At 35.3% G+C, this 17,060-nt stretch overlaps 9 protein-coding genes across 9 annotated transcripts, besides 2 other annotated features; 4 read left to right on the forward strand and 5 right to left on the reverse strand.

Annotated features, from left to right (window-relative positions):
- Window positions 1-129: 129 nt before the first annotated feature.
- Window positions 130-2,475, reverse strand: BEWA_021690 (ATPase, AAA family domain containing protein; the record flags this gene model as incomplete). Its single annotated transcript, XM_004828930.1, has 1 exon — window positions 130-2,475. The coding sequence occupies one exon, from the start codon at window positions 2,473-2,475 to the stop codon at window positions 130-132; it is 2,346 nt and encodes a 781-aa protein (XP_004828987.1).
- Window positions 2,476-2,941: 466 nt separating this feature from the next.
- On the forward strand, window positions 2,942-5,221 carry BEWA_021700 (DEAD box ATP-dependent RNA helicase family member protein; the record flags this gene model as incomplete). The annotated part of the gene is made up of 1 exon (XM_004828931.1): window positions 2,942-5,221. One exon carries the CDS (start codon window positions 2,942-2,944, stop codon window positions 5,219-5,221), a length of 2,280 nt encoding a protein of 759 aa, XP_004828988.1.
- Window positions 5,222-5,463: 242 nt separating this feature from the next.
- On the forward strand, window positions 5,464-6,934 carry BEWA_021710 (hypothetical protein). Its single transcript, XM_004828932.1, has 3 exons — window positions 5,464-6,385; window positions 6,420-6,851; window positions 6,885-6,934. The coding sequence occupies exons 1-3, from the start codon at window positions 5,798-5,800 to the stop codon at window positions 6,894-6,896; spliced, it is 1,032 nt and encodes a 343-aa protein (XP_004828989.1). The 5' UTR covers window positions 5,464-5,797; the 3' UTR covers window positions 6,897-6,934.
- Window positions 6,935-7,070: 136 nt separating this feature from the next.
- On the forward strand, window positions 7,071-8,169 carry BEWA_021720 (hypothetical protein; the record flags this gene model as incomplete). Its single annotated transcript, XM_004828933.1, has 2 exons — window positions 7,071-7,361; window positions 7,396-8,169. The coding sequence occupies exons 1-2, from the start codon at window positions 7,107-7,109 to the stop codon at window positions 8,167-8,169; spliced, it is 1,029 nt and encodes a 342-aa protein (XP_004828990.1). The 5' UTR covers window positions 7,071-7,106.
- Window positions 8,170-8,269: 100 nt separating this feature from the next.
- On the forward strand, window positions 8,270-9,265 carry BEWA_021730 (signal peptide-containing protein; the record flags this gene model as incomplete). The annotated part of the gene is made up of 3 exons (XM_004828934.1): window positions 8,270-8,560; window positions 8,620-8,693; window positions 8,763-9,265. The coding sequence occupies exons 1-3, from the start codon at window positions 8,409-8,411 to the stop codon at window positions 9,263-9,265; spliced, it is 729 nt and encodes a 242-aa protein (XP_004828991.1). The 5' UTR covers window positions 8,270-8,408.
- Window positions 9,266-9,294: 29 nt separating this feature from the next.
- On the reverse strand, window positions 9,295-11,205 carry BEWA_021740 (histidyl-tRNA synthetase, putative; the record flags this gene model as incomplete). Its single annotated transcript, XM_004828935.1, has 12 exons — window positions 11,104-11,205; window positions 10,922-11,068; window positions 10,792-10,884; window positions 10,524-10,758; window positions 10,421-10,482; window positions 10,093-10,385; window positions 9,993-10,056; window positions 9,844-9,955; window positions 9,732-9,810; window positions 9,540-9,699; window positions 9,397-9,504; window positions 9,295-9,363 (listed from the first exon to the last, which is right to left on the reverse strand). Exons 1-12 carry the CDS (start codon window positions 11,182-11,184, stop codon window positions 9,295-9,297), a joined length of 1,503 nt encoding a protein of 500 aa, XP_004828992.1. The 5' UTR covers window positions 11,185-11,205.
- A 33-nt stretch (window positions 11,206-11,238) lies between these two features.
- Window positions 11,239-13,428, reverse strand: BEWA_021750 (Eukaryotic translation initiation factor eIF2A family member protein; the record flags this gene model as incomplete). Its single annotated transcript, XM_004828936.1, has 1 exon — window positions 11,239-13,428. The coding sequence occupies one exon, from the start codon at window positions 13,426-13,428 to the stop codon at window positions 11,239-11,241; it is 2,190 nt and encodes a 729-aa protein (XP_004828993.1).
- Window positions 13,429-13,526: 98 nt separating this feature from the next.
- Window positions 13,527-13,552: a sequence feature (AT_rich).
- Window positions 13,553-14,412: 860 nt separating this feature from the next.
- Window positions 14,413-15,658, reverse strand: BEWA_021760 (hypothetical protein; the record flags this gene model as incomplete). The annotated part of the gene is made up of 3 exons (XM_004828937.1): window positions 14,413-14,686; window positions 14,720-15,081; window positions 15,119-15,658. 3 exons carry the CDS (start codon window positions 15,656-15,658, stop codon window positions 14,413-14,415), a joined length of 1,176 nt encoding a protein of 391 aa, XP_004828994.1.
- A 311-nt stretch (window positions 15,659-15,969) lies between these two features.
- Window positions 15,970-16,004: a sequence feature (AT_rich).
- A 29-nt stretch (window positions 16,005-16,033) lies between these two features.
- On the reverse strand, window positions 16,034-16,903 carry BEWA_021770 (hypothetical protein; the record flags this gene model as incomplete). The annotated part of the gene is made up of 2 exons (XM_004828938.1): window positions 16,574-16,903; window positions 16,034-16,536 (listed from the first exon to the last, which is right to left on the reverse strand). Exons 1-2 carry the CDS (start codon window positions 16,842-16,844, stop codon window positions 16,034-16,036), a joined length of 774 nt encoding a protein of 257 aa, XP_004828995.1. The 5' UTR covers window positions 16,845-16,903.
- Window positions 16,904-17,060: the final 157 nt, after the last annotated feature.

A 17,060-nucleotide genomic window follows, 5' to 3' on the forward strand; every position in this document is an offset into this window, starting at 1 on the left:
ATGAGCCTTTGGCACAGCACTATAATTAATATGTCACAGGCAAAACAAGTGTGTGTCCAGCCGGTATACGACAGAAAGTTAAATAATAAAAATACAGTATCTATGGATATTTAAATATATTTGGATAAATTATGCAATGCCTGGTTCATTTGCATCCACATTACCGGTAGGTTCCCCTAGTAGTGTTGTAGGTTCATCCTCCAAGAGCCTAACGTCAATATACGGTTTGTGCTTATCTTTGATTGGAAATTCCCGTTCTCCAACACAATTTGCGATATCTTTGTATGTTATGGTTTCCTTATCATAAAGAAGTTGTGATAGTTTGTGAACGAGTTCCGCCTTTCCACTCAACATATCTTTTACCCTCTTGTACTGCATTTCAATCATAGATCTTACTTCTTTATCAATTATTTGGGCTGTTGTCTCCGAATATGAGCGATAAAAATTAGGATCTTCGCCGGAATCACGCTGAAATGATACCAATCCTAACTTCGAATTCATTCCCCATTTAGAAACAAAAGCATAGCACATTTTTGTGACTTTATTCAGATCATCAGTTGCACCTGTAGTAATTTTTCCAATGAAGATATCCTCAGCAGCTCTTCCACCAAGAATGACTGCTATTTTGTCTAAAAGTGCCTCACGACTAAATAACATTGAGTCATCTGGTAGTTGCTGTGCGAACCCAAGCGCTCCACTAGATCTAGGAATGATAGAAACCTTCAAAACGGGGTCGGCGTGTTCTAACCACCATCCAACCAGGGCATGTCCCACTTCATGATATGCTACAACTAATTTTTGCTGTGGAGTTAATAAACCTGGTGGTCTTTTCATTCCAGCCATTACCCTTTCTATTGCATTATCAAAATCAATCATACAGACACCATTTTCCGATCTTCTTCTAGCAGCCTGAATGGCAGCTTCATTTGAAACATTTGCTATTTCAGCTCCAACAAAATTCGGTGTTAATGATGCTAACCTTCTGGCGACCTCATCCACATCGAGTGACGGGTTAAACTTGAGAGGTTTTAAATGAACTTTGAAGATTTCATAGCGTTCATCTAGGTCAGGTTTAGAAATATTTACAGTTCTATCAAATCTACCGGGACGTGTAAGGGCAGGGTCCAATATATCAGCACGATTAGTACCTGCTAATACGATAACACCTGTTGTCGTTTTGAATCCGTCCATTTCAACCAAAAGTTGATTTAGTGTATTCTCTCTTTCATCATTAGCACCTCCTGAAAATCCACCCTTTGACCTTTTCTTACCAACCGCATCAATTTCATCTATAAATATTATAGCTGGCGCATTCTTTCTGGCTTTCTCAAATAGGTCACGTACACGTGAGGGCCCTACACCAACAAATACCTCAATAAAATCACTTCCTGACATGGAATAAAATGGTACATTAGCTTCTCCAGCTACAGCTTTAGCCAATAGGGTTTTTCCTGTACCTGGGTCACCACATAGTAGGACACCTTTAGGTATTTTAGCTCCAAATGATTCATATCTCTGAGGATTACGCAAAAAATCAACAAATTCGCTAATTTCTTTCTTTGCTTCATGCATTCCAGCCACATCCTTAAATTTTACCTTAACTTTCAAATCCTTGACATCCATAGGTGTTGCTCTTCCGATTTTAAAAATTCGATCCATTCCACCTGCACCCTTAATGGATATTTTACGAAGTCCAGTAACAAGAAGAATCGTAAAAAACAGATATGGAAGCGACTTCTTTACCTCGGAAAGGAAATTTGTCTCATTGACATAACGAATTGGTATGTAATCCTGTGGATGAAGACCCATAGATGCCTGAATATCATTTATCTTCTGTTCAAATGAGTCAACAGATCCTATTCTGAATGTTACATACTTTGGTAGCACTAAGGGAGGAATCTGAGATATGTAGCAACGGCAAAATTCTTTATTTACTACCTGAATGCGAGTTACATAACCCTTCATAAAATATTTTGAAATAAATTCCTGCATTGTTATTTCATTTCGCAGATTTCTTGTGTCCATTAACTCCAACAGAAGTACGGAGGTCATGCCGATTATAAATAATGACCATGGTTCAAGAACAAGATTATATTTTGATTTCGGATCATTATCATTTGGTCCAGAGTCCCCTTCGGGCTTGGATCTTCCGTTTTCATCATCTTTTGATTCATTCTTAGCTTGAGATGATCCTTCCGTCTCAGTGGATTTGGGATCTGGTGTAACGCCTCCTTTGGTGAACTTACCAAACCCCTTTGGCACCTTGCTTGATGAAAAATAACGATTATCACTTATAAAATAATGTAATAGTTTATATTCCACATTGTTAAGAACTGAAGTGTGCCCAAAACCTCTTAAAAACAACGCATAACGATGTGGTCTGTTAAGCGTGAACAATCTACAATATATTTCACTGTAATTTTTATTAATATCGCGCAAAAAACAACTTCTAATAACCGAAAATGGTAGATTCATTATTTTAAGCGGAGAATAACATATTACTTTCTAAAATGAGAGCATGGTATGCCAATGAAATCAAATAAAGGAACTCAATTCAAAAATATACATATAAAAATACAATTGATATCTTGGTTTGATAAATTTAAATGGGAGGGAGGAACGAGATATCATTTATATGGTTATAGTACTTTGAATACCCTATAGGTAGCTTCTTCATCTCTAGCCACTATAAGATACTCGGTATTTTCTACAAGGTATCGTATTTGTATTTAGTTGTATAGTATATACTAACTGCAGAAATCAGTGGACATCTATATTCTCGAGTGGATTCCCTTATTCCCTTTACATAACGCAGTAATAATTCAGATGTGCAACCATATAAATATAGTGTTGTAGTTTGAAGAATGTAGTTTTAAATATAGTCTCTAGTTCTCTCCTTCAGATGGTTTAGAGTAGCTATCTTGACTTTTGCACTAATATCATGTTTTTTGGAAGCAAATTACCTCGCCTAAGGCGATTTGGGTATCTTTATAAAAATGATAACGATTTTAAATCGAAAAAAATACGAGAAGAAAAATCCAAAAACGATGATCCGGTTACAAAAGATTCTAGTGACTTCTCTTCACTTAATTTAAGTCAAATCTTGGTAGAATGGCTAAGGAGTAGAGGTATAACACGCATGACAAAGGTCCAAAGTCTTGCAATAACTCCTCTTCTTCAATCTGGAAAGGACGTGCTAGTTCAATCTCGTACGGGATCCGGGAAAACGCTTTGTTTTGTTCTTCCATTATTGCAATTATATATGAACACGAAAGGATACAATGATATAAAGGGTATTATTAACGTTTTTGGTTTGATCGTGCTACCGACTAGAGAACTTGCTATTCAGGTTTCCGATATAATAAGAGATTCTCTGTCGTACATTGAAGACCCAGGATATGCAAAAACTTCTGTAAAGACTAAAAATATGTTTAAAATTCATGATATGATTCTATATTGCCCTCTATTGATAGGTGGAATTAGCATTGATAACAATGTAAAATCGCTAAACAGTGCTAAGGAACATAAATTTGTAAGATCATTTCTTGTAGCTACACCCGGAAGGTTGCGTCACTTGATGGATATGCTATCTCAAGAATTTGTTTGGTCCTTTAAAAATTTAGTCCTATTAATCCTAGATGAAGCTGATCGTCTACTCGAAATGGGATATCAAAATGATATGAGTATAATTTTTGGTCAATTGCCAAAACAAAGAAGAACTGGTGTGTATTCTGCCACGTTATCGAATGGTGTAAAAGATCTAGCTAAAATTTGTCTGTCAAACCCTGTTTTAATAGATCCTGATTCACAAACACCGTCTAAAGATAATTTTACACTAGAAAATGTGGAAAAAAAAAAATATTCTACCCCTGATGGTCTCAATAACTATTACATACTCTTAAACACACAAGAGAAACTTCCATTTGTAATGCTATTCATACAATATCTTAAATCAATTAATGCAACAAAATGTGTGTTGTTCTTTCTATCATGTGACCTTGTGGATTACTACTTTGATATTCTGAAGGGCTTATCTTTGTACTCAAATCCATTTGATACAACTGGTAGTAAATTGGTAGAGGATCCATGTGTTACTTATCACAAAATTCACAGAAAACTGACAACAAAAAAAAGACAGCAGAGTTTTAATGCGTTTAAAGCACCTAGTGTGGATACAAATGGTTCTAATAAGAATCTTCATGTATTGTTATGTACCGATCTTTTTTCTAGGGGAATTGACATTCCAAAAATAGACTGGATTATTCAATTTGATCCGCCCCAAGATCCAAATTTTTATGTTCATAGAATTGGCCGGGTTTGTAGAGCTGATAACACTGGAAACGCTCTCCTATTTCTTACACCTAACGAAGAATCCTATATTCAGTTCCAACTAAATAGGAACATCAGATTAACCAAACTAACGAATAACATCTTGGATCCAGTTTTAGATATAGTAACAAGCATTTCCAGTGAAAAAATTCTGCCGTTTTTGTTAAATAACAATGTAGATGTCGATACTAGAATAGAAGATGGGACTATGACGTATTCCGAATACCTAAAGCAGAGACCTCTGCCTAATCCAGTTCTTCCATGGGATATAACAGCGATGTTTCTCTCTTATCTACGTTCATATATATCAACAGATCGTAAACTTCTTCTATCAGCATCTAAGGCATTCGTTTCATACGCAAAGTCATATTCTGAACACAGATTAAAACTAATATTTGAGATCAATAAATTTGACTATGGATCTCTTGCAACTTCCATGGGTGTTTTGAGGATTCCTAGAATAAAGGAAATACTGGGGAGAAAAATGGAAAATTTTATGCCCAGCAATATCATTCCAAATAGTGTTCCCTTCAAAGACAAAAAACTGGAACTTGAAAGGTTAAAAAAAATGGAAGAGACACCAAAAATCATCAAGCCAAAAGAGAAGAAACAACCAGCCCCTCAAAAATCAAACAGAACTAGGAGTCAAAAGCGTATGACTAAAAAGCAAAATTCATATGATGAATGGTTAGAATTATCGAAGGAGGAATCCCTTGTTAAAAAATTGAAAAAGAGGAAAATCACCTATGACAAATTTGAAAAGTTACTAAACAATGAAGAATCTGATTGGGAACAGGAACTGGATAACTTTGTCAGGGAAACCCAGACGAGTGACAATGAATCATACAAAAAATGGATAAGCGGTGGTAAGAGGGGTCGTAAGAAACGATAGGGCGTTATTAATTGTGGAATTTATATCACGATAATGTCAAACTCTTTGGATTTACCTCTGAAGAGTAAAATACGGTGCGATGGTCCTTGTAAGATATGATAACGGGATTCGCGGAGGATTTATTCCTCGAAACAGCATTTTAACGAGAACATAATGCAGTTTAGTATTATATATTCACTCTACATATAACGATTGAAATCTAGAAGTAGTACGTGGATGCTGTTGAGTGCACACTATGGACCGGGAGAATCGGTACGTCGTAATATGACACACAGTAAACAATTTCGATGTTATACACTTGTATATAGTAAAATAACTAAATTCTAAGCTTTATAGATATAGAAGTGTGTTACTTGCGGTAAAATGTGCAAGTAATCTGTTTGTTGTACAGAATACTGTCGGCAAAGGTCATACAACTTGAAATATTGGAGGAACTGTATTTCTCTACATCTATTTTGTGTTTAAATTATTGATTCCATTGTTCTTTAAGGAAGGAAGACCTTAATTGATCTGTGATCTCAGATTTGATTCTAAAGAGCATAATAATTATCAAAAGGTTTAATAATTGTTTAAAAAATGGCAAGTGGCGGTATGATATTTCCGAGACAATGTACTCCTGCTATAAATTTTACACCAAATAACATGCGATATCCTATACCAGTCCCAAATATCAATCAATATTACGGAGAAATAAGAAGCAATATGGGTGCATATATTCCAACTGGCGTTCCAGCATATTATCCAAACAAATGCGGAACGACCCCAGCGATTAATATCACAAGGGGAAGAATAAATACCGATGCTTCTATTCCAAATTTTGTAAATGGATATCCTCAAAATCTCAATTATAAAAGGAATTTAACAAATCAGGTATATGGTTCATATCCCAAAAGTGCGCTAAAACGAAGTTCAACTGGTAACATACAATTGCAAAAACGCTTTGTCCCAAAGGTATACACTACGGAAATCTATCCCCCCCAAATGCTAGTAAGTCGGCAAAATTCCATCACCTATGGTAGAAGAATGGATTCTTTCGGAGTGAATAATTTTTCACAGTCCAGAAATAGTACATGCCAGTTTAATGGATCAAGTAGACCGCAATCCGTAAGAACTCAGGTTAAATTTAAACCCAGAAGACCGGTAAAGACACCAAATACTGACAGAGTAAGTTACCCTTCATATTTTAATATTATTTCAGTCATCTCCATTGGATAAGGCATTCAACAGTTTTAGGCAGAGCTCCATATTCCCTAGCATAGATACAAAAGAGGCCATGCATCTAGTCGAAGGATTTGTTTCTGGCGCTGTCAACGTGTTCCATACAATAGTTGATGAGCTGCGAGGGGATATTATAACAGGATTATTTAAACCAGATGACCCGGAATATGATGCAGCCAGAGCCTACTATTATTCGACTGTAGAAGAACAATCACAGAAAAACTCTGGGTTAACACAAAGAATCGACTATATAGAAGCGATCGGAACGCATAACAAGATTTCCGAACCTGTATTTGAGGAACCTGATAGAATGTTCATGGAACCGCATGAACAAGATTATTCCAAAATGAGTGAAAGAGAATTTGAAGCTTTGCTTTTGAGTGATTCCTACTTGCATATACCCCCTCCATCGGTAAGTTTTTTATGACTGATAACTGTAATTCAGCTGACAAGATGAATAAAATTTATTCATGACAATCGCACAAGTATTCTTTAAGCAAGTTTAAGATTTTATTTATATATTTACGTAATGATATAAAAAAGAAAATGATAAATTACTTACACATTAAGCCTGTAAGGCGACCCTACCTGTCGTGTGAAATTTGTGGTTTTCCAGGCCCTAATAAATAATAGTCTATAGATATTTTCCACTAAATATAATCGCAAAATGAGTAGCTTAAAGGATGATCCAGCTTCTAGGCTGAAGGCCCTCGAGAGAATGGGTGTTCTTAAGGATTATGGAGCGATACACAAATGTACAGTAATAATCGTAGGAATTGGTGGAGTTGGCGCGGTTGTGGCTGAAATGTTGACAAGATGTGGGATAGGAAAACTAATATTATTCGATTATGATGATGTTGAACTTGCCAATATGAATAGACTATTTTATACGCCTAATCAAGTTGGCCTTCCCAAAGTAAAGGTATGTTTCATCAAATCATATGTAAAACTAGCAGGCTGCCGAAGAAACGCTTAAAAATATTAACAATGCGGTCATAATAGACACAAATAATTACAACATATGTAAAGACTATCAAATATTTTATGATAAAATAACAACCGGAGGATTGAATGGAGAACAGGTTAATCTGGTTTTGAGTTGTGTTGATAATTATGCTGCACGTGTTGCAATTAATAAGGCGTGTTGTCAAGCTGATCAGGTCTGGATGAATTCAGGAGTATCTGAAAATGCAACAAGTGGTCAAATACAAACTTGTATTCCCGGAATAACGGCATGCTTCCTTTGTGCTCCTCCTTATATTGTTGCAACAAATGGAAATGAGAATACAATTAAGCGTGCTGACGTATGTACAGCGAGTCTACCAACAACAATGGGTGTAGTTGCTGGATTATTAGCCCACAATGCTTTGAAGTACCTTCTAAAATTTGGTGCCGTTACCAAATTTTTGACATACAATTCTCTACAAGATTATTTTCCATCTTACTCCATGTCCCATAGCCCTGATTGTACTGAAAAATATTGTCTGGAACAGCAAGAAAAAAAGCGTGGATTTGTTGAACATGAAACTCAGAATGAGCCAGAATCAGAGGCCATCGAACACTCCACCAATGAGTATCATATTAAATTGGTAGATGAAAGTGGTTTGCGAGAAGTTATAAAGGAGGATACTCAAAAATGTGCTCAAGACGATTTGCCAGCTGTTAAGCTGTCTGTTAGTGAATTAAGAAAACAGTTGTTAGATGCATCAATTACCAAAAATTCAACCTAGATAAAGTGTAGCAATATGCAAAGTTTGATAAATATTAAAGATTCCATATATTCAGAAATAGCCAATTTCTTATCCCCTACACGAGTGTTGTGTACTCACTGCACATTTATAATCTTCTTACATGATCGCATTCGTTGGTGATATTGGTAGAGTTTTTACGTAATAATGTTGAGTTTTACATGTGATTCTTGTTTCATTAGTTCAATATAAGGAGTTTGTGTAGAAGTATATGCTAGACCATGTTCAGGCGCGTGTCGTTTATATTTTCACTCCTACTAGTGGTAAATTCCACAATATGTATAGCTTTCTTTTTTTCGTTAAAACCTGCGGAATACACAGAGATGGAAAAGAAGGTCAAAAGGACAAATCCCAAATACGTTCCTACTCATTCGTATGTGTATATGTCAAATCCGAATCATTTATGTTTTACGCACTTATAACGATTATTAGGGATGTAGAAACTTGTATAATGAATAATTGGTGGGACCTTGCGAAAAAAATTGTTATTCTTTCTCATGAACAAGGTTACTTTCGCTATATATGATCCACGCATTCTTATGTACTGAATCTTATATTATAAAATAACATTTTAGATATCGATCTATCATCGACTGTACATTCAACCGTAGAAAAGATTCAAAGAGATTCCAAGGAACTCGTAAATCTACTTAACAAGCAATACAACGAACTGGATATTGTAAATGCTGCTTTACAATGGGCTGAATCACCTAATGAAATATTTCTTAGCATTAAATTTTCAGCAAGATGGAGCAGCCCCGGGGCGTTGCAAGTGGAAAACGAAAAACTAGATGTAAATGAGGATAAATTAGAGTATAGTGGAATAGGAATGCATTCGGGAAAAAGAAAGAAATACCAAGTAAAACTCCATCTATTTGGAAATGTTATAGGATCGCATACCAAAGTTACTCCAGTATCCATGGGACGCTTCTCAATCACACTTAAAAAGGCGGTACCAGGAGTATGGAATTATCTGAACAAGTCGACGGAAAAGCTTCCAAACCAACAAATTTGGTGGGAAATGAAAGAAAAATACCAAGAGGAATGTGAAAATTTTGAAGTGCCTGGAGAGTTATAAAACCAAACTTAATATATACACCGATTTTCTTAGGTGTTATAATTATTTAATCGCTCTAATATTACATCTGCGATATCTTTTGTATCAGTTAATACCTCCTGGCAGAAATGAATATGTCAGATCTATCTTACTTGTTTATTTTTACCGAGATCCTTGAGTAAAAATGATTCTTCGTCAGGCATTGGTGATATTATGAACTTTGCTGCACATTTGTCTGCATATTCTAGCGCTTTTTTTAACTATATTTTGGAATTTATACAGAACAAATAAAAACCTTGGCTGATTTATAGTACTGATATACGAATATGTTATTATCTCTCAGTTTTCTGACCAAAGATAATAAACTACTTCTTTGATTAGATTCTATATTTATACCTATCGGTGGAATATGTACTACTATATCAACAGAACACTCATGTTTTGGAACCAGGTTTCTATAGAAAGTGAAAATTTACAAAATGAATACCTCTCCTTTAATAGATTTATGATGCCTATATTACCCATACCCAACCCAACAGCAAATTTTAATCTCTCATCGTTTTCAGCTATGTACCGCTAAACTCCAGTATTAAACATACCTTCACCGAAATACTTATCATATCTTCCTCCACCAGCAATCGCTCTTTGTGAGATATTGTGTCTGTCAAAGCATTCAAAGACTAAACCGGTATAATAATCATTTCCCCTCACCTATATAAAACACATTTTAACTCATACTAAAACTTACGATAGTTAAATCTATTTTTATCCAATCTGAAATCCCAAGGAAAGACAATCCATTATATATAGTCCTAATGTCATTACGCATATACGTTCACGAGGGATACCTTAGTTGTTTAACAAAACCACCACTCTCGCCAAAGATGTTTTCAATATCGGATATCGATAAGCATGTTGAAATTAACTGTCTCAACCGGGAACATTGAATATGAGTCAGACCGATATTAATTAATGACTCAAAAAATTCATTTTCAGAAATTCTCTTGTATTTATCCAGGGTTTTTTGAAACTTGTAAAGCCATTCAGGGGTATATTCAGAGATCCCTAAAAGTTTCAAAAGGGCAGACGTTGAATCTTTGTGATTCAGGTGGATATATAGATCATCGCTTGAAAATCCAACCTTTAGAAAATATATTGGCAGCAATAAATAAATACCGATTTTAGGAAAGAAATTAACATATATATAAGTTCTATCTCTGCATCCAAAGTGGCAATGCCTAAATTGTAATTCCGGTATTAATAGTAATATTGAAAATACCTATTATATCCAAATTCCACTGTGTATGATTACGGCGTCGGCAATAACTTGGGCGTTCATATCTCCAACAGTCAGATATCGCATAGAACTTGGTAATATTGCTGGGAAGTTGCGGTTCATCGTCGATAAATCTTCTAATCAACCACATGAATTGAGGGGTAGCATCTCCTCTTAGAGAGATGTTACGACCTTTAGCATCCTTAAAAGTGTATAATTCTTTGAAGTGTTCATTATCCTATAACACTTGCTTAGAATTATAGGAGCTCACCTCTGAAGTGTTAGCATTTTCAAATATTTTTGTAGGTGCCAAAACACTCATCGAATACTCCTGGAATCCAAAATCTTCAGAGAGCTCTTTCCACTAAAAAGAAAATAGCTATAAATGAAGGAAATTGTACCTTCTCTTGAATCCATCTCTGGATTCTTTGTTCGCCAGGAAGATAACATTGAGCTCCTCTGACTGTGTCCAATATTTCATTTTTATAGCTTAAATTGTATTTTAAATAGTTACAATGTCTTCCTACGAGTGAACTTTGGCTCAAGAGCTAAATTTTCCGTGATAGAATAGCAAAAGGCCTACCTTACTCGACCGACCGACAAAAAAGGACTCAACTACGCAACATATTGATATATACAGAGTAAATATAATACAGGCTATCATTTATCATAAATAATTAAAGCTGAATGAGAACAGAGATCCCTACAACCAGAGATATTATTCTGGTCTAGCGCGATTCTTTGCTTCCAACAAAAGTCTCAACAACTGTCCTTCGTCCAAAACGGAATGTTGAAACGATCTAGATCTTTCAGATTGTAGCTGGTTCTTGATCTTTGTAAACATAGAAACACCTTTACCAGGTGTTTCATGCATATTCACAGCATGGTGGCTATTGCTATGACGAACCAGCTTCTTATGATCTTGGGAAAAGCTGTGCTCATTTCTTTGAAAGCTTTGAGGATGTTCCAAATATTTAGGAATGACATGGTTTGAATGAGAGTTTGGGCGTTGTGAAATAACCTGCTCAACAGGGTTGCCATTTGTATGTTGATTACGAGGTTGTGAAAATGAAAAAACGTGCTGAAATGCACGTAATAGATCAACTGAAGGATCACACTTGTTACCGCATTCTTGTGAAAATAGTGACCGATTAAATTTATCCCTATAATTACGGCTAAGGTCATGAATCCTAGGTATCCGACTGAAATTAGAAAATATGCCCTGAGCTTCTTGTGATTGTTCATTGGAAATAATAGGGCCTGTATATACTGGAGAACCAGGAATCTTGGAAAAGATATTCCTGCTACTTGATATAGGAGTGTGAACGTCACCATAAATTGGTTTAGAAAGTTCAGGTTTTTGTGCAACCTTTGGGCGATAAACGGCCTTTCTTTGCAAAGATTTTCTCACCCTAGGCCTAACAAATTCATGTTCGTTGGGATGTCCACATAACCAGGATGCATAATAGCATTCATCCAACTTTTGGTTTGCCAACAAATAACCTTCACAATTAAATATTTTGAAAAAATTGTCGACCTTCATTCTAGGGAAAGTAGAAGCTATCATAAAATACTTTGAATCTAAAGACCATTCAGATAAAACGGTACAGGGTTCTTTGAGCTGTACAATCTGTTCCATCTCCTTTGTTCCAGGTTTGTTGTACCAAAAGCATATCTCACCAGCTAAATTACCAAAGCCACCTAATGCAACCATATTTCCCATAGGGTTCCATTTTATAGTGTTGCGATACAATTTTGGAAACTCAAACAAACATTCACAGTTGGCATTATAAAGGGTAATGGTGCAAGGCATATTGCCTTGAATAAGAATAAATTCATCAGTTTTAGGATTCCACCTAGCATCATGTGCACTGCTCGCATTAACCTTTGACTTAAATTGGCCATCTGAGGAGAACAACAAACAATTTGTTGTTGAACCATATTTTTCACCAGCTAAATCCACTATGGATTGTGCCAAAACTATCAAGTACTTTCCAGACGGAGACCACAACAATTCAGCGGAATCCGCCGTTTTTAATTCATGAGTTACGAAATATTTTTCTACTAACGTGTTTTTAGTGTAAACAAATGTAGATATACGTAGACTTCCAGAAATATGAGATGTTGTATCAGCCTGCGTAAAAGCTGCCATACCTATAATGTCACCTTCAATTAGAGATGGAAAAGTTGCAGAATGGTCAAGTACTTGTCCGTCCACAGCCTTTGGCTTGTTCAAAAATACTTCAACAGAAAATACCTTGACGACCGGAACCGATATTATTGAACGAACACTTTTTAGTGTCGTTCCTTCTGGGGACGAAACTGAATAAAAGCCAACATGATGCCCATGACAAATTGTAAAACTATCCGTAGAACCAATCCACTTTATAATGGGCCACTGTTCTGGAGATAACCTGCGCGTATTAAATGTTCCAACTATATTTTTTCTGGATATATCCCAAATGTGTAAGTTATCCTCTAGACAAATTCCCGCATCAGAGTAATTGTTAAGATTAAAATATACTACCAAATAGATACCATTGTTTGACCACTGTAAATACTTTATATTTTTACAACCCAGTGGCATATACAAATTTTTAAATTTACCTACGCCTCTAAGTGTATCAATGGCAAGATCGGAAATTGTATTCTTTTTCAAATGTACAATAGATAAACCAGAACGATCATCCACTATTGCAATGTTATTGTTCAACGAACAAACACAATGTTTTGCAAAACGATCCAAAGACCAAACACATTCGAAAGAAAAATTGTTGACAAAATCAGGTCTGTCATCATCTACTGAATTAGCGATTTGTTTGAAAATATCACCTGAAGAACCTTTCTCCTTTGATGACAATTTATATATGTGGAGTCCATTTTTACCATGAACTATGAAGATATTCATTTTAATATATCCTAGTTCCAAGTGTAGATAATACAAAGTGTCCTTGGTGTTGGCAATATAAAAGGTTACACTGCCAAAATGCTAAACTGAGAAATGCGATATTATTTTTTTAATAAAATAATATGTCATAAACAACCATGTCCGACCATTTCGTTGAAAATAATAAGAGGAAATTAAAAGTTAGAATAATTAAAACCAATAAGAAATTAGGAGAAATTTTAAAGCAAGCACGTGGAAACAATCGAAAGAATTATATTACTTTACAAATGAACCTAATAAAATTCTCATATCAACACAATCTTTAGTTATATAAACGTTTTAAAAGAAACGCTGGAGAATACATGACAACAACAAACTTTAGAAAACAAATACTATAGCAATGCTGAAGTAAAACTATTCTAGGTATAACATACAACCATAATAAAACAATCTGAAATTAAGTGGAAATATTGGTGGTAATGTATTATACAGGGTTATTAAAATCAAATTAGTATGGTCTCACAAATAAATACAAAAGGCATCCGTAGACGATGCAAATTTTTATTACAACACAATTTTAACTAATAAATAATATGAAATCTTTAGAAACTGTCCCGGGTCCAATGAAAAAGCCGAGGAACCTGTATATAAGGCACTTCTAGAGACCCCAGGTATGAGAATGAACGGTTGTCCGTATTAAGCCCTTAAAATGTGTATACGTTCAATGAAGTTGTTCGTTCTTTATACAAAAATTTGAATTTCATATGATAACCGTAAGGCGACCTGATCTCGATACTCCGAATCCACTTTCATCTGATATGTTCTAACTATGGGTACTTTATCTCTCTTTTATTCATTGTCATGTATTATTGTCATTATTTAACTAGTATGTGTGACCTGAGCCTATATATGGCTTGTCTATATCTGCCAACCAGACCAGACGGCTAACAAAACAACACAAAAGCTAATGGTAAAACAATACATAGACATATGATGCCTGAATTACTATTCATTTTCAGATGATAATTGTTCATCGTGGGTGTTTTTTTTAGTATCCTTAGAGGAGTCATTTATGCTCTTCTGATATTTTTGGAAGATTTTCTCAATTTTGTCGGACTCCAACTTCCTCTTTTTTATGATTTCAGGTTCCAGTTTCTTGTTTAGTTCTAATTCTTCGGGAGTCTTCGTGATGAACCTGTGATATTTCACTTGCCCACAAAAGACACCATCTTGTACTTTTATTGGCAGAAGATTTAGTCTAGGACCGATTTCCGATAGTCTAAAGTGGTTATAACGATAAAAATTAGCGTACCTTATTGCTATTTTAGCCTTTAGTGTGCCGGATTCAGAATTTTCTGAGTAGTTTATACCATATTTATGTCTGTGTATAATATCCAATGGTGATGAGTTATTAAACTCAATTATCTCATCTGTTTCACTGTCTAGACGAAAGTAAAGATCTTCATCGTTCAAATTGGGCAACAGTCCATCATTCATAATGTCTTGAAAATCCTTATCATCACTGAGAATATGCTTCATTGATTTCCTGTTCATGAGATCTTGCACAGCAGATGCTGTGTGGCAATCAACTAAATTTATGGAATAATGTCTCAAAACAATTGTATCAGAATCCTTGTCCTTATGAAACAAAACAGCTCTTCGGCAATTTTGTATCTATATGTACATATAAAGTAGACAATGTAAAACACACCTTTATAGTGTATAAATCTATAGGAGAAAAGATTGAATTTAAGGCAGATGCTATTTCAGACGAGAGATCAAAGTTTGATGCATCAGAGGTAGATTTTACCTTTAAATTTTTGTTGGTTTTAGAAAACCCATTTAAAACCAAAAGAGGTGAAAACATTGATGTTCCAAAAGACTGAGGATTCTTCACTTGTTTCGAAATATCAGACATCAAAGAGAAGTCTTCGATTGAAAAAGTTATAGTTGGACCTTTAGGCAACGCTGCTAGTTTCAAGTATAACCCATTTTCACTCTGAGTTAATACCATGAGGTGAGTCAATGAAAGAACATCGGCCACGGTGGTAAAATCTCTTAATTTCTGTTTGGAACCCTCCTTTAAGTTTACAGCACAGTTTGGAGATAGAACAAGTCTAAGGTTATGGGCTAGTTGCTTAACCTCATTGCTTACTATCCCTCTCCTAATTACTAAGATTCTTGGCTCATCTGAATCAGTTTCTTGATCAACTTTTGGTTTTGAACGAGCTTTACGGGATGCCTTTGCCATTCTAAACTAACAACAACCTACGCGTTTAAATTACCTACAGCAAATATTAATACATTCTTCCATAAAATAAAACTACATTATAAATTGTTTGGAAAGAAAATCCACAATACTTATTTTACTTGGACCTAAATAATAGGATTTCGCGTTGACCCCTATAAACACCCTGTGGAACCGGAAATTTCCAGAATATCCATGTTCTATGAATCATTGACTTATTGTGATAATAATCGGTGCAAATGAGCTGATCTTATCCAATATAATCCAACTGTAACCAGCGTGTAAAATCATCGAGACACCAAGCGTATGTAGAGAATATAATAACATAAATATATAAAATAAAAAATTACCAAATAGTAGCAGATACTGTACTTACGATTATTCTGTGGGCCATCCAACACGCTTGAGGTTTAGATTATCCGTATCGATACCATGCGTATACGAATGTGTTCCAGCCTTCGATTTGATACTAGAAATATTTCGTCCGTTGTGAGAAGAGTGGAACTTATTTATTCCTTCATGTATCAACTCATAAAGTCTCTCAGGTAGTACGCAATCTACCCTAGATTCCTCCTGATTGATATCCAATGGTTTGAAATACCAGCCATATGAACGCTGCCAATCTTTATGAAACCCTCCATTTGTTTCAATAAGCTGGCGATATAAGTCACCTCCATATGAAAGCAAGACAGATGGGAACTGTTGTATATCAGCATCGTAGGCCGATCGAGGGACGACGTCGGCATCGATGATCAGAATTTTGTTTAATGGGAAATCCTCCGCAATCTTACCTATAGATTCGAATACCGATAGTGAGGACGTGCTTTGCTTTGTGAAAAACAGAGAGATTAAGAGATCTTTGGAGCTAACTATTTGGGTTTCTGAAATGTTTATAAAAGTAGAACATATAAAACTCACCCAAGGAAGAATACACAATATTATGATAATCTTCATAGTTTTTTACGAAAAAGACATTGGAACTCGAAGATTTAAAAGCAAGAGGAACGATATGTGATAATCTTTGCAAATGTCCCTGTCCGGCATGAAGGAACCGCTTTTCAGGGGTAAAAGTGGGTGAAATATTCGATTCAGTAATGCATCCCGAACGAATTCCGATCGTGTTACCAAAACCAAAGAATCGAGTCTGTGATAGACGAAGTTTTGGCAAACCGACGATAGAGAATCTCATTTTACAGAGCAAATGAGAAAATGAATTGATATAACAAATAACTTGGATGTTATTCTTGTATTTCCCTTAGTTTGCTCCTCACCGAAATATAGTGCAATTACGTAATGATTCTAACACACTAAACTAAAATCGAGAAAACATAAACGAACTATCCATATTACTAGTCGAAGGTTACATTTGTAACATTTCTTATGTTAAGCTCTGATCACATTATGT

The sequence above is a fragment of the Theileria equi genome, chromosome 1, assembly GCF_000342415.1.
Source record: "Theileria equi strain WA chromosome 1, complete sequence".
Classification (NCBI taxonomy): domain Eukaryota; phylum Apicomplexa; class Aconoidasida; order Piroplasmida; family Theileriidae; genus Theileria; species Theileria equi.